General features: G+C 45.2%; 2 protein-coding genes across 4 annotated transcripts; one reads left to right on the top strand and one right to left on the bottom strand.

The window, feature by feature from the left end:
• The first annotated feature begins 765 nt into the window (after positions 1-765).
• On the top strand, positions 766-6890 carry rnf215 (ring finger protein 215). The gene is made up of 10 exons (XM_085426465.1): positions 766-1167; positions 1494-1646; positions 1798-1869; positions 3220-3305; positions 3929-3983; positions 4087-4191; positions 4409-4525; positions 5800-5943; positions 6150-6252; positions 6433-6890. The coding sequence occupies exons 1-10, from the start codon at positions 928-930 to the stop codon at positions 6453-6455; spliced, it is 1098 nt and encodes a 365-aa protein (XP_085282591.1). The 5' UTR covers positions 766-927; the 3' UTR covers positions 6456-6890.
• A 1712-nt stretch (positions 6891-8602) lies between these two features.
• On the bottom strand, positions 8603-23252 carry ascc2 (activating signal cointegrator 1 complex subunit 2). Of its 3 annotated transcripts, none has more exons than XM_085426462.1 (19): positions 23120-23252; positions 20183-20289; positions 19924-20082; positions 18815-18988; positions 18587-18716; positions 18440-18507; positions 18199-18312; positions 17171-17283; positions 17018-17092; positions 16821-16925; positions 16656-16724; positions 16258-16332; positions 14841-15099; positions 14479-14675; positions 13472-13591; positions 10204-10428; positions 10041-10131; positions 9676-9767; positions 8603-9582 (listed from the first exon to the last, which is right to left on the bottom strand). In XM_085426462.1, the coding sequence occupies exons 2-19, from the start codon at positions 20264-20266 to the stop codon at positions 9411-9413; spliced, it is 2322 nt and encodes a 773-aa protein (XP_085282588.1). In that variant the 5' UTR covers positions 20267-20289; positions 23120-23252; the 3' UTR covers positions 8603-9410. The 3 variants fall into 3 exon arrangements, with proteins under 3 accessions (XP_085282588.1, XP_085282589.1, XP_085282590.1); XM_085426463.1 differs by having other exon boundaries at positions 20183-20286; positions 23120-23227; XM_085426464.1 differs by lacking the exon at positions 23120-23252 and adding an exon at positions 22969-23083.
• Between the last annotated feature and the right edge of the window lie 467 nt (positions 23253-23719).

Below are 23719 nucleotides of genomic sequence, written 5' to 3' on the forward strand. Positions count from 1 at the left end.
TCTTTCGCCATTAAATTGTCGAGCTAATCAGCTGAAAATAAAGAGTAAAGTAATTTAATCTACGAGGCCTTACACTGAGAATTTTAAGCTCTTTAACGTTTAATAGTAGGTGTTTTTTCCCTTTTGGGTAAGACATTGTCGGGACAGAAAGGAAAAGAAAATAAATTAACAACAAATCTTGCACATGCGCACATACAATAAGCGTTTTCACATCGTTAATTAAATTAAGTTATTGCGTATTATGCCACTTTTATAAAGTTATGTTTAACTGCGTATTATTCGTTTTAATTTATCATTAAAACTAATAATGTGTGAGTGTGCTATCCTATATCGTACCGGGCAAGTGAGAAAATGAACTTGTTAAAAGATCCTGATTTTTATCTCCAGTGCTTTCTGAAAAATATTAGACTTTGATAAAGGGAATTTAGTTATTCACCATCTTAGTATAAACACCAGGCCGTTTTGAAAATGTTTTATACGGAACTTTAGCTGTAGGGTTGAGTCCTAGCTTTAAAGCGAAAAAGGAAGTGTGGGAGAGTACTTCTCTCGGTGTTTTTATTCGTCTCTGTTTAAATTAAAAGCTCAGCGACTGTACGCTAGCGTGAGAAACAGTCATATGCTAAAGTTGGCAGTTCATAACCAGTGTGATACATCGATAGCTAATCAACAGCATTAGCATGTGATTTAATTTCTGTCGATGCTGTCTAAAGGGCCTTTTTTGCGTTTTTCCTATGCAAGAGAATAATTATCCTGCAGCTTCCGGGTTCGACCGGAAGCTGTTTTTCTTGTTTACATTCTCCGGGGCTCTGCGAGCTAACTGGCGAAGGGAAGCGCTACGGCTTTTCCAAAACAATGTCTGACAGTTGATTAAAACCGTGGATTTATTGCAGTTTTTTGCTCTATTTCCTCTGTGTTGTTTTGGGTGTCATGGCTTCCCCTCGCTGGTGCTGCCTCGGGGTGTCGTTACCGCTCCTGCTACTGCTGCTGCTGCGGTGGCCGGGGCTGCTGGCGGTGGCGGAGCAGGTTGCTCTGGTAGAGGTTTTCTTGGAACAGCGGCCAGATGCGAGCGACCTGCTCCAGGGGGAGGTGGTTGAGTCCAGCCTGGGCGGTGGGAGCTCCGAGCAGCGGGACGAGGAGCGAGAAGAGTTGGAGGCAGACCTGGTCCTGGTGAGTGGGCCTGGGGGGGTCAAAGCTGCTCGGCTCTTGTCCTGGTCCTTTAATAGAGTGGTACATGCGGGTGACACGAGCCCAAAATAACAATTTGTTTTGTTAACTACGTTTTATTTATTTTTTTTGGCTTAAAATAAGATTTTAGATAGAAAAATTTAACTTTAACGTGTTGCCTTTTTTGTATGTGGACCAATCACACCTTTCAGGTAAAAGAGATAAAAGAAGATGTACTAATATTAAAAACAGATCAACAATCACCCGTCAGAACTTCCACCCTGGTGCAGGGCAGATGTTCAGCCTGTTTCCCTGTCCTTTGTCTTTAGGTTAGAGATGAGGTGACACCAGTGGACGAAGGAGAAGACGAGGCTGACATCAAGAAGCAGGAGCCGTGGATCGGGGTTGTGCCCGTGGAGATAGACGAAAGCAAAGCCTCGACTGGGAACCAGGAGTCCTTCGCTGATGCTGTGGTAAATAAAGTGAGTGGTATTTGTACAGTTCAGTCAACTGCTTAGTTTTCACATGTTCCACATTGCCTTTCTGCTTTAGTTCTGTGATCAGTCTGTTTTCAGTATTTTAGAAGTATTTTAGTTAAACCTGAAAGGTAACATCGATTTCTCTCTGTTCAAGATGAAGCGAGCGTTGGTCCTCGGAGCGTCGGCGCTGATTATTCTGGCTCTCAACCAAAACACCGTCAGTGAGGTAAAAATTCAGAAAGAAGGATGTGTCTGCAGTTGATACGGATCTTGTTTCTCCATCTTTTCCATCATAACTGTACGGCAACTTCCTCAGACGTTTTCCTTATTTGACTTATTTTTACATGTGCCAGTCCATGTACATGACCCTGATGCAAGTTACAGGCTGAAAGTAAAGTTGCAGGTTATACTGCAAGTGCCGCTGGAGTGTGAACATCCTCATGCCAGTCTGTGTCAGGACAAGGCATAAAAATGGCTGCATATATAACAACAGTTCAAATGTTCACATTCTATTAGAAACAGATCTGAGGTTTAGGTCCAGTGAAGTCCCCAAGCGACAGAGATGACAACAACATAAAAGGATGTCTTTGCAGAAGCTTTTTTGGATTTCTTCATGAATCCCTCAAGAAGAGTGAAACTGAGAGGATCATCTGAGAGCAGCACCTACAGTTCCCATGAGTGTAACCCAGCTGCCTTTCTCGTTTCCCTGTCCTCACATCTTACTCCCTCCCAGCAGACATCTAAGCGGGGAGGCACGTTTGATACAACTTCATCATTAATAGTTTTATCATAGCCAAACTGCTGCTTTATTTTATGATCTCAGATGTAACTGTACTGATCGCAGTATAAGAGAGAAAACCGCCAACAGTCAGATGACCCCTTGTGAACACCCTTTGGTAACAGTGGGAAGGAAGAACTCCCTTTTACAGGAGGAGACCTCTTCAAGAGCAGGCTCTGCTGGGATTCTTCAGGCGATGAGGAGGAAGAGAATTGTTTGGACCTGAAACATGAACTCTGACCCTGAAAACCTGAGAAACATACATTTGTTTTCTTCAAAATTTCCTGACATTCATGAACCTGTGTGTCATTTACCTTTTTGTGTTGATCGTTTAGGAAGTACGCTTCATAATTTAGTAAATCACAAAGCACCTCAGCTAACTCTTTGTCTGCAAGAGAGGCCGAATCTAATGTTTATTAAGCCAGTGAGAGGACATGCAGTACACAGCATGATGAAAAGGGTTTTTGTTTTTTGAACCTTTCTTTCATAACAGCCCAGCCAAATGTGCCGTTGTTGCACTCTGTGCATGCTTCTTATCAGATCATTGACAGTAATAATGCTGGTGGCTGTTTTAGGTTTACTGTGTAAATCCGCTTTTGATGTTGCCGCAACCTCTATTTCTATTTTCTCATATGAGACTATTATAGTATTTTACGTTGTATCTAACTTAATTGAAGAGCCACCATTATGCATGGAAACATGCAGATATCATTAAATAAGTCTTTTTCAACTGCACAGCTCTGACTGTGTTTACATTTCAGTCTGCTGAATTCTTAACCCTGTTTTTCCTGTTTGTAGATGGATTTATCCCAGGTGCTGTCCAAGCCCATCATTGTGATCCAGACATCAGAAAATGTGACCAAGCTGATCGGAGCACTGCTCAGGTCAGTGCCTGATTATCAGAGATGCAGCTGCATACATGCGTCCATGAGTGTGAGTTGCATATAATGGCACATGTGTTTGCAATTCAGAGGGACGGAACGCTGATGGAAACTGTGCATTAATTTGAATGCGCCCTGCATAGTTTCACAGAACAACTTCAAAAAGTAACAGTGGGAGGTTAACTTACCTTAAAAATGGGTTTCAAGGGTATTTCAAGCATGCATGCAGTAAACTCAGGTTCTGCCACACTCAATTTCAACAGCCTCACTGAGACAGGAGAATCACATCAAGGCGAGATGTTTACAATTTATCGATAGGCTTTCATGTCAAATGTGTCTTATGTGGATTTGAAAATGGCAGCATCAGTGTGTCCGTATTTCACAATACAAGCACTGTGTTGTATGAAAAAAACTTACAAGTAGTGATTGAGTCCAGTAGATGTCACAAATGTCACCCTCTGCTGCCCGTGAGAGAGGATGCAGATGTTCTTAGCCATCATTGATATACAGTCTGCGCTTGTTGGTTGTTGGAAACACTAATGGAGAAAAATGCAAACAAAGCAGGAGGACTGGAAGGTGGCAGATGATTTTTATCGGCACCTAAATCTGCACCGACCTCTTCACAGGGGCCTTCAGGCGACGGCAAAAATCACATACAGGACGATCCTGCAGGACAACCTGGTGAGATCCACACCCATCTCAGTTGTTAGCACCCTCCAGTGGTGAGTGAACAGATGACAGGCTGAGCTGACAGTGAGCGCATTGCTGCTGTGTGTTCGGGCAGGGAGCCACGCTCACGCTGTGGTCCAGCTGCGGGCGGTCGAGAGGAGGTCGCTACGGGGAGTGGCAGGGGGTCATCTGCACCGGCGAGACCAACTCTCAGGTCCAGGTGGGCAAACACGACACAGTCAAACACACGTCTGCTTTTAAGCTGCTGCATAGGAGCCGAGTGAGTAACTCGTGTTAGAGCCTAAACCTCTGACTTCCTACTTGTCAAGATAACCCGATTAGATGGAACGGTACAGAATTAGAAATATAAGCTAATTTATCTGGAAGACTTTTCTTGTTTGTGATGTAGAGGAATCCGTGTTGTTGCTGCTTCACAGAAGTACCTGCAGCAGCTGTGGGACACCGTCCTCCTGGTGGCTCTGATCCTCAGCACAGGAGTCATCGTTCAGGCTCGCTGGCAGTACCAAGGCCGCCAGCTGAACGACGACTTAGAGGTAGACTGTTAAGAGATTTTCTACATTATACACTATAACCAAATCTCTATAATACAATATAATCAAGTAGGCCTTATATTCTAACCAAGTGTGCCTTATATTTAGTGTGTTCATATATTTTCACATAACCAAGCCTATTGTTGAAGAATCAGCTAACCAAGTTTATTGTTAAAGGAAAACTGATACATTCCTTACTTAAGTGTTTGAGATGTTTTGACAGCATGATATAATGATGCATTCTTTCCTATAATGTCTGTGATGTCAGATAAAGCATGATATACTTCTGTATTTTTAATCCCAGTGTGTGAAAGATCAGATAAGTTGATTTAATGCTTAACCTCTTCCCTGACTGTTAAAAAGAGGAAGTACTATGTAACCCATTTTTGCCTTATAAATAAAGCAGCGAGCCTGTGCTCGGTGTGTGTGTCTTCTCAGAGGCATTCACCCGTGCGCACGTTTTCTAATTACACTCTGAGTCGGTCTGCAGTTGTCTCATTTCTCTTACTTGTGTTTTAAACAATGTCAACCACTGACATAGACAATTATGTTTTTTATTTAAAATTTGCTTTGGCACAGCCCCTCGGGTCCCCCCCCCTTTTTAAGCCAAGTTTTTCTGATTGGCTGCTCCTTTCAAATAAAAGATTCAAACAGCAGCAACTGTTCCTGAGGTATCTGCTCTCAGCAACAGTTGAGAGCAGATATTTTTAAATGCTGGATGCCTTCCTGATGTAACCTCAGTGTGTGTGGCTGGGAGTGAATCGGCGACCTTGCGTTCATTAAGCAAATGTGTAAACTTCCGCAGTACAGAGGCTCGAGGCAAAGAGCACAACAAAGCAGCCTACACAAAACAAAAGCTGTCTGTGAGGAGAACTTTAAGTCAGGCCTCTGTCGTGCAGTTTCAATTAAATTTTATTTATATAACACTAAAATCACAACAACATTCACCTCAAGTCATCTAATACTATGAGCTAACGTCTCTACAATTACACCCACACAGAAATAAAAATCAGCGGTACATGAGATGTTCTGCTGGCTACTTCTCTCACCCCAACCGGTCGCAGCAGATGGCCCCGCCCCTCCCTGAGCCTGGTTCTGCCGGAGGTTTCTTCCTGTTAAAAGGGAGTTCTTCCTCCCCTCTGTCGCCAAAGTGCTTGCTCATAGGGGGTCATATGATTGTTGGGTTTTCTCTGTATCATGAAGCGCCTTGAGGTGACTTTTGTTGTGATTTGGCGCTATATAAATACAATTGAATTGAATTGAACTGTGTTTTTCAGCTCCTTCCCAAACAGGACGTTCTGAAGAGGATGTCATCCCTGAAGACCAAACGATACCGTCAGCCCAAACCCTGGTGTGACCCGTCGCAGCTGGCAGAGGCGGAAACCTGCGCCGTCTGTTTGGAGCCTTTTAACAACAACCAGGTCAGCCGACACCCCCCCCCCCCCCCCCCCCCCCACACACACACACACACACACACACACACACACACACACACACACTATAACTCTGTTTAATTCAGTAAGAAGGGAGTGACTGTGAATGATGAGAGTAAATAGTCAAACACGCTCTGCTTTTTGGCTAACTTTGTGATTTAAATAAATGATGCATCTATAAAATGTCGTCTCAGTGTCTGCGGGTGCTGCCGTGTCTTCACGAGTATCACAGAGACTGTGTCGACCCCTGGCTGCTGCTGCAGCACACCTGTCCTCTGTGCAAGCGCAGCATCCTCAGTGAGTTTACACACTCGTACACGCCTCTGTCATCCTCTTGTAAAGGCTTAAAATTACTTGTAGTAAAACACTTTAGTCTGCAGTGGAAGAAGGCTGATCTTTTAAAGTCTCAAGTCTTTGTCAGTCTAATCGTTTTCACGACCGGGACTGAAATGTGTGTCTGAATCTTTTCCTCTCCAGGCAGCATCTGCAAAGACAGCTAACAGTCGTTTCATCTCGGGGAGTCGGTTCACATCCCGACCTCAGTGACACTTATTTTTTGTTTTTGGTTAAAGCGACCTCAACACTTCCTCCTTCCAGCTGTGGATTTGGGAGCATAAACTTGTCGTCGCTGCTGACCGGCCATCAGATTTTAACCTCTACAACATACAGTGGTAGTTTAAAGCAGTACTACGAAGTTCCCCACTGGTCGTGTTATCTGTGAACAGAACTTCTTCTTGAGATCTCGTTACTGTACAACTCGGTGTGTAAACAGCAGCAAATGCAACTGTTTCTGGGATCAGTATGTGTAAAAACTGACAACCTCAGTATCTGAGTCAGCTGCTGGTGCAAAGGCGTTCAATGCTTTTATGTTTTTAGTGTGGATGTACTGATCACCTGGTTCACTTTAGGTCAAAATGATGTCAGTAACCAACAACCAGGGAGGACTGAAAGTTTAAAAAATGGTCGTCTTTGGTACTTTGCAGTTCAGTGGTAGTTGTAGAGCTTCTGTAGTCGTAGTGCAGGAGTCAGTGTGTACCAGCTGGTATCATGTAGGGAAAAAAACACATCCTTAAACTCCTCCTTTACCATTTTATTTATTTTTCCTGCAATTAATCATGCTTAGCATACATCAGCAGCCAGTTTAGTTTCACCTGCACAATCAGTGATGCTGAACAGGTAGGATTGTGTTGGCAGCATAGAAGGATATTGTCCCTTTTTATGAAGCTCTGTGTAACGAGTGCTCTCACAGCTGCTACAGTTTTACTTTACAAATCATAGATCTGCTGCAGTGTCTTTTCAGCTCTTATTTTCCATTTAAATGAATTATCTTTGGGAAATTTGAATTCTGCAGTTTGATGAGAAGAATTCCACTCGTGTTTCTAAGATTTAAAGAAAAGAAAAAAAAATGAAGCCAGACTGAAATGACAGCAAGTCTGGCTCCATCCTAAAGAATCAGAATACCAGAACCTCGTTAGCTTATGGCCCATCCTCTTTCCTTACCAATGAGCTGCAGGGCTGCTAATTTGGATGTAGCCTGTGGACGGGCCTTAAATCTCTCTCTCCTCTGTGGCTCCAGAAAGAGTTCTGGTTGCATAAAAATCTACTTAAAATTACCTTCAGCTCTCTTTCTTTGTTAGCTTTCATAAACCCTGTTGTCACTTTCAAGTCTTATTGAATAAAACGTCAGGTAGTGGGCAAACAGCAGTTTATGCAACAGGACTTTTGTATACAGTCTGTGCTCCACCCAGAATCTGCAACGGGTGGGGAAGTCGCTCACATGTTGACACACCAGGTTAACTGAGGCATCAGGATAGTCTGTTAACAGCTGTAGTCCAAAAGCTGGTGTTGGAGTCTGTCCACAGGAAAACGAATGAAACGGAGGACCGACATCACTTCCTGTCCAATCCTGAAATCACAGAAACCAATCAGGGCCAGAGGCTTTGGGACAGGTCAGGGTTAACTGGTTAGAATTGACTGAACATTACATGTAACGCCTTCAAGGGTGGGGTTGTCGGTCCATCTCTTTTTCAGAACAGTTTATCCAATTTAAGGTTGGAGGGAAAGTCCAGATGAAGCGAGCTCTTCCTGTCAAAAGGGAGTTCTTCCTTTCCACTGTTGCCAAGTTCCGCTCATAAGAGGGTCATCTGTTTTTTGTCTTTGTCTTTTTAGTTTTCTCTCCCAGAGGTTTACCTAACAATAATGTATATATACTTAGATATGGAAATTAAACTGAACTAAATCCACTGCACAACCATTTTTACATTTTCGATTACAAGCCAAGACTATTGAGTTAATGAAGTGCAGAGGTGCTGACAGGCAGATTTAATCATGTTTGGACATAGTTGAGTTTTGGTTTTTTTGTCCCTGTGTTTGATGTAAATGGCAGTAGGTTCGTACAATTTACTAACACAGTAACAACATTCTCACCTGATTTTAAGTAAAAATGTCAAACAGCTCTTTGGAAGACGACATATCCAAACTGTGATTAAAGTAAATCTCTGCAGTGCTGAAACACAGAAAAGAAGCCGTGTACTTACCAAAGCTGAAGATAATTATCACCGTTTTTACTCTGAAGTGTGTTCCTACTGCAAAACGGGAATTTAAATCTAATTATTTCCAAACTTTGCCAATAACCACAAACTCAAAGTATGTTAAACATATAGTTTTATTGTATTTATTTTGTGATGTTTTTTTGCAATGCCAACTCCAAAAAGCATAACTTTGTGCTGAAATTGTTACAAAAAGCTCATCGCTGAATAGAAAATAGCGTGTGCATGGCAGTGTGTAGGAAGTTCTCCACGAGGACCATCCTTGCAGAAAGTGCTTCCAAACACAAACGACAGCATCGTTATGAGTTGGAGTTTCCTCATTTATGGTGAAGTCTGGACAGCAGTGGTGTGAGCGGAGTAGATGATGATACACGCGTGCAGCAGCTTTCGCACATGCTCGAACAGGACGAGTCGGCCGCTGAATTCCAGACTTGATCTCCAGGTCAGTAATTGTTCTTCCAGCTACAGAAGGAACTCCCGAACGTCTCCTCCTTTTATTCCTATGTAGTCTGTTTGTCGATGATGATGATGATGTCAAAGAAACTTTGTTAGATCACCCTGGATCTTAATAATAAAATGATTTGTTACATGTTATTCTTTATCGTCAGTCCTTCGCTCACACTTGATGTTTATTGAACTATAGAATAAAATCCTTTGGGCTCAAACACGACACAGATCTCTCAACTATTTCAGTAAAGCTTGTTGGCAACTTTTAATAAAAGAAAAAGCCAAAATGCAGTTTTACCGAAACCATTCTGAAAACTAACGAAATCTGTGACGGCCTTCACAGTGACTGGAACCTGAACCACAGTCAAACCAGAACCACACCAGAGCCCAGATCCTTCAGCTTTCACGCACACCTCATCCTCCCCTTCTCCCATCAGTCCATTGCGGTTGAGCCACAGGTCAGGAGGGGATCATGCCTTTGTTCCTCTTGCGGTCGGCCATGCTGCGCCGGTTGTGGTTGGCTACACGGCTCTTGTTGGTCTCCTTCTTTCGCCGGTCCTGTAACGTCTCAGTGGTTTGTCCTTGTCCTTTGGGTCGGCCAGCCACGTTGCTGGAACGCTCTGGCCGGAAGCTGCAGGAGGGAAGACGGCACATATTTTCAAGAACATGTTGGACGGAAACAGCTGAGCAGAGTGAACCTGCGCAAACTGAGCATCGTCTTTACCCTTTCCTCTGCTGCATGGCTGCTCTTCGAGCCTCGGCTCGCTCCCTCAGCACAGCCGGGTCCTGCACGAACTGGTCCCTGTTTACAGCGCTCTGAAATAAAAGGAAGTGACAAACAATAAGACACGGACTGTCCAGGATTCTAGAAATGTGGTGGTGCAAAGCCGATCACGGGGGCTGAGGGCAAATCATAAATAACCAAACCATTTAAATGCTGAAACTTCGGCAAGTTAAATCATATATGGAAAGTGTGACTTCCGCGTAATAACAAGGCAGCTGTGAGGTAACAGATTAACATCAACATTTTCTAAACTCCATCATCGCACAGCATTAAAGATTTCAAATCCAATCAAATGATCTCCGTACCTTTGAAGCATCTTCCTCTTGATCGTCTTGATCGTCCTCCTCGTCTTCTTCCTTGTTTCCTTTTCTCAGTACCTGCGGTACCGTGAACGGCCTGCAGAGGAACAGAAATTAATTCCGGCTCGCTGCGTCTCCACTCCATCATAATCAGCGACACCAAAGATACCTTCTGGTCAGTAAAGAATCTCCGTCTAGGTCGTTGGCGCCCACTTGGTTCATGTCGTAGGTGTCGTCGTACTCGTCGTCATAGTCGTCCAGCTCGTAGGCCGTCGCGGATTCTCCGGGTTCGACGATGACCTCGTCCACCACTGTCTCGTACGTGTGATAACGAGCTTTCTGCTCCGCTATGTGCCGCTTGTCGTTCAGCATCTCCCGAACGTTCTCACCTTTCCTGCAGGAAAACAAAGCGTCTTTAAGGGCACGCAGAGTTTGAGTTATGAGCCAAACATCCTGAAATAAGAGCAGCACGGAAGTGAACATCTGAACATATTACTCTGGACCTGGTAGATTTGACACTGAAAACACGTCCACTTTCTTTTTAACTTCCCGATCGGTTCCCATATGATCTTCACTGCCCTATGCATAGCCAAGAAAACAGTCCTCATGAACTGGAAAAATAAAAATAATCTTAATTCTAACCAATATAGAAATTATCTATTAAATTACATTAGTCTTGATACAGCCTCTGCCACCACATCAGATCAATTGCTCTGGGCTCCTTTGATCAGCTCCATCACCTAGTGGGGGTGGGGGGTCATAGTTTGGTCCCGCCTTCACTGTTGTGATTGGTGTGGGGGTAGGGACAGGCTTAGGGCGTCGGGGGGTTCCCCGGAGGCATCTTCCTTGGGGGGCTCAACCCGGGGTAGCGGTCATGTCCGGTTGGGGGCTCTGTTGGCTCTCAGGTGACTGTTTCCTCGCGGCTGCGTGCAGCGGGGCTAGGGGAGGGTCTGTGCTGACGGACGTGGGTTACTGACCTGGTAGCCTGGCTGGCCCTGGGTGGGTCCGGGATGGGCGTGAGGTTCTGGGGGCGCTCCGTCTCTGGGCTGGGACCCGGACCGGGCCTCGGGGGCTTGGGTCCTGGTTGGTGTGTTGCCGGGGTTGTGGGCGGGTGGGTGCATGGGGGCCCAGCCCTGGAGCAGGGTGCCGCCGGTGCGTCAAGCCACCTGGGGGGCTCTTCAACTGGTGGGGGAGATTGTCACATCTTGCAGGAGCTTTCCTCTCCTCAGGAGCTCTCTCTACAGGAGGGGGAGATACAGGAGAGGTGGAGGAAGATCTCAGCCTGGGTGTTTATTGTCTTATGTAGTCTGGAAGATGAGTGGATGGTGGGGTGGGGTGGACTGTCCCGGGCTCTGTGGGGCCGGGCGGCGCTGCTGCACTGGGCCCCGGTCTGGATGGGCCTGGGCCCCCTTTCCCTGGCGGGTCGCGGAGTATGGGGGTGCCTACTGGGGTCAGCGGGGGAGCTGGCCCCAGGGAGGGGTCACTTGCCCCTCCCTTCCTTCCCTCCCCATCTCCAGCTGCCTCCCTCTTCCCGCTCCACCACAACCACCCACACATGCAGGGCCTTGGAGTAGGGGTATGTCACCAGGGTGCAGAGGAGGCTACCCCCCCCCCTCCCCCCCCTCCTCTGTCCCCTTCTGGCTGCCTCTGCCTCAATTTTATCCCACAACTTAGACATTCACATTACTCACACTCTCATTACACATACATATAGGATCTTGGGGGTGGGCACGATACACGGAGTCCAAAGTACCATCAGGGTGTACACCCCACCCCTGGCATCGTTGCCCACCTCTCAATTTTAAATACACGTAGACATTGAGGGCTATCAGGAGGGACCATGCGCTTACCTGCTGCTCTCTGGCAGGTAGCTCCATGCCCTCCTGGGTTTTAAATGCACCTTAGAACACACATGCATCAACACTACAATGAGCGGGTGGAGGGAGGTTTGGAGTCTTCTCTCACCCCCATTCTCTGCGACCTGCTGGAGCAGGGGGGCTAGGAGGAGGAGTTGGCCGTCCGACTGCGGTCTGGGGTGTGGAGCCTCCCTGCTGCTGCGGAGTCGGGGCGGTCTGCCTCCCCCCACCGCAGGGAAAAGGGAAACACCACCTGGGTCTGGGTGCAGTTCCCCCCTCCAGGGGCAAGGGCACCTAGACCCGGTTTGTAGAGTACGCTTGGGGAGTGTGATTGTGTGTACAGCGTCTCTTTATGTCTGTCTCCACGTTGGTTGAGTGTGGAGTAAGTGCATATGAGAGCATGAGGGTGGGAATGGATGTTTGTGTCTGTGTGTGCCTGTATGTCTGTGTCTATATGTCAGGTTGGGTATCAGACGCCACCTCTCTGGGGACACCTCAGGCCCTCCAAGGTTTGGAGGCCTATCTCCACCTACCACCACTTCCCCTGCCAGTGGCGGACTCCCTCAGACATCGGTGCGTTGGTGGTTCTTTGTGTCCGGGGGTGGGCGTCCAGGTACACACCGGCTCACTCCTTGGCGGCCGCTTGTCGGGGCATGGAGCCTGGGGCTCGCTCGGGCCACTTCGGAGGTGGGGTGCCCCCGGCCTCTCGGCCTGGGGCTCGGTCACTCAGGCGCAGCTGGCTGCCGGCGGAGCTCACGGGCGCGTCACTGCAACTCCCCCTGGCTTCTGCTCCGCGGCTGCTGAGTGAGCCCTCATCTGGGACTCTCCTCAGCTCTTTCCGGGACAGTGGCGCGGCTGCCCCTCTGGTGGTCTTCCTTGGTCTCTTGTGTTCTGGGGGCCTCTGGATGTCTGGAGTTTTGATCTCCTCCACACCTGCTTCATGCCCTGGAGGACGGGGCTGTGGCCCCCCCACACCCTCTAGCAGATTATTACATGAAGGAACCTTTTAAAAAACAAGCGCGTCCATGCTCACAGGTGTACACACGGGTGATCACACCCACAAACTACACCCTTTTTGGCTCCTACCTCAAAGCACACTGTGTTCTGTTGATCTTACGTGCTGCACAATAATGTTTAACATTTAGTATTTACTGTCATATTCCCATATATCATTGTGATGTTGTTTATTCTATAACTCTTGTTCTCTTCTGCTTGCTTTCTTTTTTCTTTCTCAACAGGTGATCCAGGTGATCGATATATGCATTTTTTTTCTCTGCCCGTTCTGTTGGTTTTTGGTTTTTGCCCTTCTCCCCCGTCCCTCTTCTCAGCTGTTTCCCTTTCCCTCTTTCTTTCCCCCAGTCAAGTCTGTCCCGTATTCAGTAAGTGAAAATAAAATAAACAATAAAAGGTGAATCAAATGGACCATTACGGCAAGGCTGGGATGGTCAGTTTGGTAAAGTAAATCCGTTGGGCATCTTTCTTTGCCTTTAGACAACAATTCTGATGCAAAAGAGCCAAACGGGACAGGCCAAAAAAAAAAAAAACTTCCCGATCGGTGATTATCTCGATGTGTGCTTTTACCTCCGGCCCTTCCAGACGCGGGACATGTCCACCTGCTCTCTGCGGAAGACGTCAAACTCGTCACCATCAAATACGTTGGATCTGTTGTTCAGAACAGCCGGAAGCTCCTCTTTCACTGGCCTAAAAGAGCCACGACAAACATGATAGCATAAAACTCTACAGTGATCTAAAACTGATCAGCACAACCCAGACCGTGTGTACTTTTCTACTCTAAAACTATAAGATCACTAAACACCACCCAGAGAACCGAGACTGAGGCACACGAGCCCCAAACGTCAAAACTGCAGACTCAACAAAAACATGAAAAGGAAAAATGTGTGCTGTAACACAAAGGTGAGCAAAACATTTGTCGTCCTGCTGCCCTTGGAGGTTTTTCTCTGCATCAGATGTTTATTAAAGTTGCTATAAATATCTTCTGTAGGCACACCATGCAGATTTTTATTCCAGAACAATGACTCTGTTTTCATCTGCAGCCGTGTTCAGATGTGGCGTCCCTGAAACATCTGTCTGCACCTAAAACATTCAGGATTCATTCTACCACATCCCATTCTACTTCCTTTAGATGTGAAGGCTGGGAAGGTCAAATTAACTCACAAACTCAAAGCAGTTTGACATCATTTTTGCTTTGTGGTGTGCAGGTAAATAGAAAACTGTGGCTATTAAGGTTGGGAAGTATAATATGCAGCATTAAAAACACGAATGAAGATAATAAAACATATGTTTCTGCACTATTCCACCAGCAGCAATCTGGACTGTTGGCTCAAGCCAAGCTGGCTCAGATGTACTGACCCTGTGGTCTCAGCAGAAATGGAGCAGCCTGTTAGCCCACTGCAGCCTCTCAGTGACAGATTTCATATGATCCCATATTATTATGGATTACGCCATAAGTAAAGTACATAATCAAATTATCTAGATAAAGAAATGTTATGTTAGACACTGCTATAAATGTCAGATCACAGAGCAGATGATAAATATCAGCATTATGTATAAATCTCTCGGTGTGTTACCGTGGCATGGCTCGGTCCAGTTTGGCCAGATTGGGAGCTAACCGGTCCTCCAGGATGTTATTGATGACCAGCTCGGAGTTGTAGTTGTATTCCTTCAGGCATTCCAGCAGGAAACCTTCACCCAAATCAGGAAGTAGGTCCCTGATACACGACAGCAGAGACTCCAGCTCCGCCCCGATCACTGGATACACGGCGCCCTGAAACCACGTCAAAGGCAGGCTGTTTTTAGACTCCATCGCAGTAGCTTTGCTGACCTAATTATTTAAAACTTTGGCCATTTTAACAGGATATATAGGACAGAAAATAAGGAAAATCTCTGGGCTGCTATAATCGTGCATTGAGCGGTAACAATCAGAGCTCACATTGTTTCCTCTTTGGGGGACATCCAGCATGGCCTCTGCTCCCCTCGTACTCTCTCCTTCTGCTGGCTCTCTGACCTCCTGAGGTTTAGAGCCAGCCAAAGAGGAAGCAGCAGCACCAGCTGCTGGTTCCCGATTGGCCGATAGCGATGCAGAAGCTTGAGCCTGACTAGTCCGAGTCTGGCTTTGTGGTTTCCGTCGCCCCACGCTGTCCCAGGCACTTTCAACTCCCTGGAGCAAGTAAGACGTCCTGGTCTCATCACTGAGGCAAAAGGTGGTTAAGGAAGGTACCGAGGAAACAACAGTCACTTTATCATCCAACACTAAGACCCAAGTCTGGCTTTGAGATTTAAGATCCATCCCATCATCCATCAGAGCAACAGTCTGAACCCTAAGAAGCTTAAATATTACGATATTACAATGGAAGACAATAAGGGATGAAACAAATTCTCATATGTTTTTAATTACTTAATTAAAAAACATCACATAGTGCAATAATGCCACTGTTGAATATATAAACTGCATTATCCCCAGTTAAAGTTAAGTCCTTCATGAAATGAAAATGCGTCACCATAAGTGGCCAAATGAGCGCTCCTGGATCTCACTTCAATTACAAACACTGTATTTCTATTCTAAGCTGAGCCCACGCAACACACACTCGCTCAGCTCAACAGATAAATGCTCCAACATTATCATAAATCTGCTGATAAACTACCATCTAATGTTCCTGCTGTTACCAGAACACGTAAAACAGCCCGGAAATATAATAAAGGAGGAAATCCGATCACTTTATCACTAATTAATAATAGTAGGATAAATTGTACATCCCTTTATGTAAACGTAGTAATCAGTGATTTGGTATTTTTGACTTTTCTCTTTACGGTGGACGTGAGAAATGAACTTCCTCTCTGCCTCTTTATCTCTCACCCACAAATATGCATATATTCTGATTGTGCCGCACGCTTTATTTTACAGCAATCGGATGGTGCAACACAACCCACACAATGCAACCGAGTGTGGTTTATTTCTGGAAGTTGGTGTTTTCTAGTGACTGCCTGGAGTGTGGTCCACTGGAATACCAGTCCTTCCATAACTGCACATATGAATGCAGATATAAACTTAATGCAAACCACAGTGGTGGTCTCTTTACATTTTGTTAATGGCATTAGTGAACTTTGAAACAGGGTCAACTATTTTAACTTAAAATGAGTACGTCTAAAACCAACATAGCTCACAGGGAAAGCCAACAGTGAAGGCTCAGCAGTTTTCTGAGGCTTTCAATGCTTGCTGTAGCAACAGCTTTCTTTGTACGTTTGAAAATCGTGGCCATGTGTTGTTGAACTGTTTGCGTGAGTGCTTTCAGGCTACTGTTAGTCATAACAGCCTTTAGAAATGTCCTGCTGTGAAGCGCTGAGGATACATGACAGGGACGGCCTGCTGCAGGAGGCTGATGTCGTCTGCAACAGGGAACTGCTCATCGTAGTCCGTCAAGAATCTGGAAGGAACAAGAAACAGATGTTAAATTTAAGTTTTGATGACATATTTCTCATTACAGCAGCAATCAGAGAGTTCAAGCAAAAACCAGAATAACCCGTATACTGAACGACAAAACTCTGAAAAGGTTTCAAACTTTCCAAAAACAATCAGCTCCAACAATAAGTCAGTGTGAATAACTGATGAAATTCAGTTTCTCTGTTAATTTTAATATTTCATTATTTACTTGCAAAGTTGTTTGAACTTTTTTCTTTGTTGTTTGAAAACGTGCTTATTATAATATTGGCTTATAGACTGAGATAAATTACTAATCGTCCATCTCACCTTTTCTCAGGTAAAAATGATGTGAAATATTGCAGCAGTTCCTCTGCAAATGTTTGCATGTTTTCTCTCCTGCGAGGAAACCAGTAGAAGTTTTAATGGGTGTGTCTGTTTAAACGTGTAATGCTAATCCTGCTAATCTCCATGCAAAAACTCTGGGCGTCTCACCCCTCCAGGATTGGTTGTAGGCAGGTGTGGTGCAGCAGCAGGTGCACCGTCTCCACCATCTTACGACAGGAGTGAGACAGCCTCTTCCACAGGTCCTCCTGAAGACTATAAGAAAGTTTGTCATCGCTCAGGTGGTAAACGTTTCCCCTCGCACTTACATTCCTGTTTGGTTTTGTCTTTACGCAGCAGACGCTCACCTTTTATCGTCAAAGTTTCTCTTTCTGATCGCCTTCTCGAGGTCAGGCACACCGGTCTCATAAAACGAGGTCAGACTGCCAGCAGAGAAAACACAAAGATCGTGAGAAGGTTTTATGGAGGTACGACTCACGGTAAACTTTCAGGGTAACTACCTGCTGAGGAAGCTGTGGGACTGGAAGCTGGTGCAGGCTGTGGGGAAGATGTCCAGGAAGGCATTGATGGTGGTGGTTGAGTCACACAGGTACAAAATTATATCTAACAGTTCCTAGGACAGAAATTATAAAAGATATTATCAATCAGAACACCTTCTGTAGAACCGTAGTCAGCCTAGTAGTTAAGCCAGTTGCACCACCGAGGTACAGGCCTTTATCTTGAAATGACTGTGCAAAAATCTGTTCCTATAATAACAACCTATGTTTAGCAGGCTGGAGCACTAAAGGTGAGGCACAGCTCATAGACAGCTGGCTTTTAGATGGAAGAGATCCTTAGAGATCCTGGGTGAACAGAAGGTTATCGTGAGGTTCTGAATCTGAGCTCTATTTGAAGAGAGCTGCACGACACTGTGAGACTGTGACCAAACCAGTGAAACAAACTGATTCTTGTAGGTTCTGTAATCTTTTTTTAACCTTAATCCCAATGAAATCGCTTTTTCTTCTGCTTTTCTTCTGCTTATCATCCACAGCTGCTACAAATGAACATGACAGCATGTTTTGTTTTTTGTTTTTTTTAAAAACAGCGACAGGAAGTGACCCACTGTACTCAAAAAAAAGAAGAAAAAAAACGAGTTTCAATCCTTCTTTCACACCTTATTTAGCAGCAAATAAACTGGACCAACCTTTATGAAAGGGGCGGAGATAATACCATCCCGCAATTCACAGCGACTCACACGATTCGGAGAACCGACAGTTAAGATGGTTTTAATAGGAAGGATATCATTTCCCTTTCAGCACAAACACGATGTGCCAATAAGGACTTTGAAAATCTGCATCTGTTCAGTCGAAGGCTCGATCGTAGGAAGATGGACCACTTGATAAACTCAGCTTCACCCTGCACAGCTGTGTCACTTTCTTTTAGTTAATGGACTGAGAGAGCCAACCTGATGTGGTCTCCTTCATGGATCTCAGATGTTTCAGTATTTTATTTATTTAACTGCATATTGTTACACATCTGTCTGACTGACCTGCTGGCTCATGGTCATGGCAGTGGGTTTTTTGTGTGCATTCAGCTTCATTGGCTCTGCAGCGGTGGCTCCTTCACACTGGAGACCACACTTCTGCAGGACCGTGTCAAATACCTGAAGTTGACACAGTGTTAAAAGTTAAAAGCGCATTCAAATATTCTCCGACAGAAACAATGTGCTTTTCATTTGGAATTGTGACATTTGGATATTTTTCAGTGAAATGCAAAAAGCGGGCTCTCGCCTGTAAAACTGTGGCCACCGTCTCATCCAGGTCGTTGTAGTAGGATGGCTGCTGAGTAAAGATGTTCTCTGAAAGGCCGTCATGTTGAAAGTGAGCGGAGTGCAACAACTGGCATGAAACATAAATAAGATTTCACACACAGCTCACCTATCATCTTGTGCAGCAGCTGGCCGTTACCCTTTCCAAAAAGCACACAAAGATCCAAAATTTTGGGAATGTCAAACAGAAAGTTCTCGTAGATGATCTCCCCAAACACGGCTGGGGTAAAGAAGTGTTCCTACAGGGAGGTGGAGGAAGTTAAGGTTTCGTACTGCGCTACTTTATGTCACCACCAACGTCAGCCCGTAAGACCCGCTGAAGATCTAGTTTTCCTACCTTTGATTCTTTATGCGTGGCCATACGGAGGAAGGTCAAGAAAACCGCTTTGTGGATGGAGCGTTGCATGTCAGCCACCGCCGGGGAGGAGGGTAGCGTGGAGAGATCGAGGCCACGAGGAGCGTGACGCAGGTAAGAGTCCAAACACCTCTGCAGGGACTCATCAAACACCACCTGATGGGAGAAACAGGCCACGCGACATCAGGAGGAGAACATCTTCTAGCATCAGCACCATTTCCTACACGTGAGTCACCAGAAATCTAAACTGCTACCCGGCTCCAGAGGACGCCTGCAGCTGAATGACAAATGTGCACCTGAATGTGGCATCAATGTTAAAGTCTTACTATCACAGCAAGAACTATTCTTGACCCTTCGGCAGCTGAAGGTCATGTCTGATACCATCAGCCTCTCTCTGCACTCCTTCCTGAGTCTTTTCCTCTTGACTTTTTCTTGTGCAGCTTCTGAGCCGTCGGTCATTCACCATTTTGGCACCTTTTTCATTGAACAACAGAGATTCCCCTGCTTCCTTAAACTAACCTGGTAGCTTATTAAAGGCTTCTCTATTTACCCACACATGCTGTACATGGATTTATTACAGTTCCATAAAAATAATCCTGCTTTTATTATCTAAGAGGCACTGAGACGTACTGAGACGCGCTCTCACGGCAACAGCTTTCCTACTGTCTACTGTTATGTTTGTACTAATGTTTATAGAGTTTTTATTAATTTTATTATTACAGTTTTTTGCTTTTATATAATTATTTTATATTTATCTTTTTAATTGTATTTACATTATTTATGTATTCATTTATTTGATTGTTTTAATCTTTATTATTTTTATCTGTTCACAATTTTCTTGTGTTTTTTTGACAGTTTGCATCTTGGTACAACACAAACTGTTAACATGTTTCTGATAACAGAAACAGATCAGTGTAATACTGGTCTATGAACACTGCATCCATAGGCCAGGATCATGTGACATTACTGTCTGCTAAAGAGCAGGTGTGTTTGAAGCATTAGTCTTTGTGTTGCACAAAATAAAACACAGGCAGTCCTGCAGAGCGCGAGCCGTTGAGTTTTCTCTACATAACACGTTGACACGACTGTACCTGACACCAGAACTTGTCATGAGGCAATGCAAGCAGCCACTCCAGGTCCTCTGTGATGAATCTGGCATGTTCTAAAAACTCCTCCACGTCAGCTGGAGAGCCGTCTTCTGGAGGGGGCTTGTAAGGCACGAAACAGCGCTCCTCTGTCCTGTCTGGGTGCTGATGGATGGCAGAAAGCACAGGTTGGGATCCTGGTCAGTATGAGAGGTGAGCAGCTGTCTGAGTGAACATTAGCATAAAACCATCAGTGCCGACTCACCAGTGCAGGCAGCGTGCGCTCCTTTCCCAGAGGGCCAGGCTCGGTCACTTGCTGCTCATCCAGTGGCACTCGAGCACAGGCCATGGCTGCTCCTTCTCTGGGTTCTTCTGATGGAGTGTACAAAAAAAAAAAAGTACATTTTACTGGAGGTAGCTACATTATTATTAGTAGTAGTACTTTTAAGGCAAAACTCCTGGACTTCAGCCCGTGACGGCAGTCCTTGATCAACGCATTGACCACTTCCTGTAAGGACTATCATCACCTAATGCACTCAAAGACAGCAGAGTGGGCGTCCATCAGACTCATCTGAGTGGTAGCTGACACAGCTGTTAGCAGCCACAAGACGGGAAACAAACAGGCCACCTGGAAAGCACGGACTAAATTTTCACAATAAAACATTTACATACAGGCTCTTTAAATGTGCACTGAATTTGTATTCTAAATAGGGATCCGACACGTCGTCCCGAACTATCTGTTTGATCTTGTTTGATCTTTATACCATGACGTGATCCTCCGTTATTTTCTCGTTGACATCCCTTATGGATGTTTTGTTGCTGAAACTTGTTTTCTGGTCCCAAATATCAACCATGTCAGCAACTCGGAGTTTCAACTTAAAACTGTCCATCTTTTGAGCATACAGTGGTTTAACACACAGACTAATTATAAGAATAACATCACAAGAACAACCTGAATAGATGAGCAAACAAAATAAAAGGGCAGAGGTCACTTCAAAACTCAAAACACTGAGTAACAGCCACTGCGCTTGTTTGAAAAGCAGTAACACAGACAATAAAGGGCCTCATATCTGCAGGGAGGCCGCCAATTAAGGTTACTGTGTAAAGATGGGTCCAATAGCATGATCCTCTCTTTGTGTGCAGCTCTAATTTAAAACAACTGCCTAAATCTGCTCCAGTTATCAGGTTCAGGCTGTTTTGTGAAGGTGAAAATCAACTTGATAAGTTTACCCAGAGTTTATTAATCTAGCTACAAGCCTGTTCAAATAAAAGCACAAGTATTCACAGCAATGGACAATCACAAACATGCAAAGAAATTCTTATTCTGTCCCAAGTCCACTGTGGTTTGCACTGCTGACACATCGTGGTGGGTCTCATTACTGTCAACGATCAGGAGTGATCGTTGACTTCAGGAGAAAACAGCACAGTCATCCACCACTCATCATTAACAGCAGTGCTGTGGAGATAGTCAGCATCATCAAATTCCCTGCAGTAAATGGCCTGTATTCATATAGCGCTTTACTAGTCCCTAAGGACCCCAAAGAGCTTTACATATCCAGTCATCCCGGCTACATTTCACTGTGTGTTATACTTGTATAACTATGCATGTGACAAATAAAGAACCTTGAACATCCACCCATTCACACACTGGTGATGGCAGCTACATTGTAGCCACAGCCACCCTGGGGCGCACTGACAGAGGCGAGGCTGCCGGACACTGGCGCTACCGGGCCCTCTGACCACCACCAGTAGGCAACAGGTGAAGTATCTTGCCCAAGGACACAACGACCGAGACTGTCCAAGCCGGGGCTCGAACCGGCAACCTTCCGATTACAAGGCGAACTCCCAACTCTTGAGCCACGATCGCCCCCAAATTCCCTGCAGTACAGATAAATGATCGTCCGGACTGGTCACTGAACACATTAACACTGGTTGAACGGGCTCAGCAGCACCTGCACTTCATGTGCTGGTTAAGGAGAGCACACCTTTCCCTTACCATCCACCCATTTAGGACATCACACACAAACACATCTCAGTAGAGCCCATAACATCATCAGAGACTCCGCCCAGCTTGACCACGCAGTGTTCTCCCCGCTGCTCTCTGAGAAGAGGTTTTGGAGCATCAGGACCAGGACAGCCAGATTCTGCAACAGTTTCATTCTCAAAGCCATCAGACTCTTGAACCCTCGATAACCCTGCAGCATCAGTCCCCAGCTACTTCCCCCCTCCCGTCTCTCCATACATGTATAAAGCACATTCTGAAACTGGACTGGTAGGGACTCTATATTTAGGTCAGTGTAATATTTCTGGAATGGTGAATGTACACTGTTATTCTGTTGCTACACTGCTGTGAAATATATTTATTTCAAAGATCCTGTATAGTTTTTCTTTTCCTATTATACATATATAGGCACATTTTCTCACATCTCAGGTTCTTTTATATTTAGATTTATATAATCTAATGTGCACTAACTGGTTTGCTTGACTGCTTTACTTCTTAAAGGTGGTCACGAGGGAAAGATAAAAACATCAGAGCTTCTTACAACCCGCGTACAGAGGTCTGACATATCTCATCATGCACGTGACCTCCACCTGAGCAGGTTAGGTCTGCTGCATGAGTTACCATGGCGATGTACCACACCTTGATAACAGTGACACGCTGGGTTAACCCTGAAGTTACCTCGCTCAGCCCCAAATCCTGCTTCGTGGTACAGGCCTCTGATGGATTCCTTAAGTTGAAAGCTATAGATCCAAAAGTATTAAAGAAAAACTCTCTAAACTTTCTATGCTCGCAAAACAAACTGAAAGGATTAACTGATGATAAAAACTAAGCCACGCACAGTCAGTCTGTAGCAAGCTAACGTGAAGGGTTTACTCAGAAAGCTGAAAATAGAAACGAAACACATATAAAAACCCACTCCGGTTAGTTAGGAAGCTAAGGTAAAGTTAGCTAGTAAAACCTCCAACCTGTTAACCTGTTCACGGCTAGCAGCCTGCAGGTAATTAGCTAAGCTCAGACTGATAACTAACTGCGTGCTCAGCTAAAGTTACCTGTTAGCTGTCACTTATTCACAGAGTTTAGCAGCGCGGCAATGAATGGACGCGTTAACACAACGTGTCAAACCAGCCGGTGCCTTCAAACCCGTCCCCCCGGGACCGGAACAACTACCGAACAGGAAACAGGCGACATGACCCCGCTCACCTCTCAGAATCACTGTCCCCAACGGCTCACAGCCATCACATCAGAGTCACCACAGCAGCTTCCCACAGTTCCTGCTACCAAACGTTTTCTAAGCATCTGTGTCAGACAGGAAGTGACGCAGATTGTTTTCCTTCAGCGTGACGCATGTGACGTGCAATGAGGGTTGGCTGTTTACATCGCCCCCTGGTGGGCACCAAAGAGCAATGCCTAATTTCTTTACATTTTCCACAAAAAGATTAAATACAGTATATAAGGCAAAATCACTAATGAGTTTTAAAGTCAGTGATTGGTATGACTACTTTCAATCTTGAACACAATCTGAACTCTTTGGGAATTTTCTTCTCATTTTTGTAAGGTGTCTTGAGGAATAACTCTCCAGGCTTGTTGAAGGACACTAAACACTCTTTACTGGATGTTGGCTGTCTCTTGTCCTGTTCTCTGCCAAGATGATGCCGCTACGTTTCAACAGTCCAGGCTCTTGTGAGGCCAGTCCATAACTGATATTTTCAGGTATGCTTTTATTGCATTGGCAGTGTACTGGGTTCATGCTGCACATTTATTGAGATATAAACAGGTACTCCAGTTAGGGGACTTGTCTGT

The sequence above is a fragment of the Rhamphochromis longiceps genome, linkage group LG12 (genome assembly GCF_057381845.1).
Source record: "Rhamphochromis longiceps isolate RC_006_pf linkage group LG12, R_longiceps_female_GT1.1, whole genome shotgun sequence".
In the NCBI taxonomy this organism is placed as follows: domain Eukaryota; kingdom Metazoa; phylum Chordata; class Actinopteri; order Cichliformes; family Cichlidae; genus Rhamphochromis; species Rhamphochromis longiceps.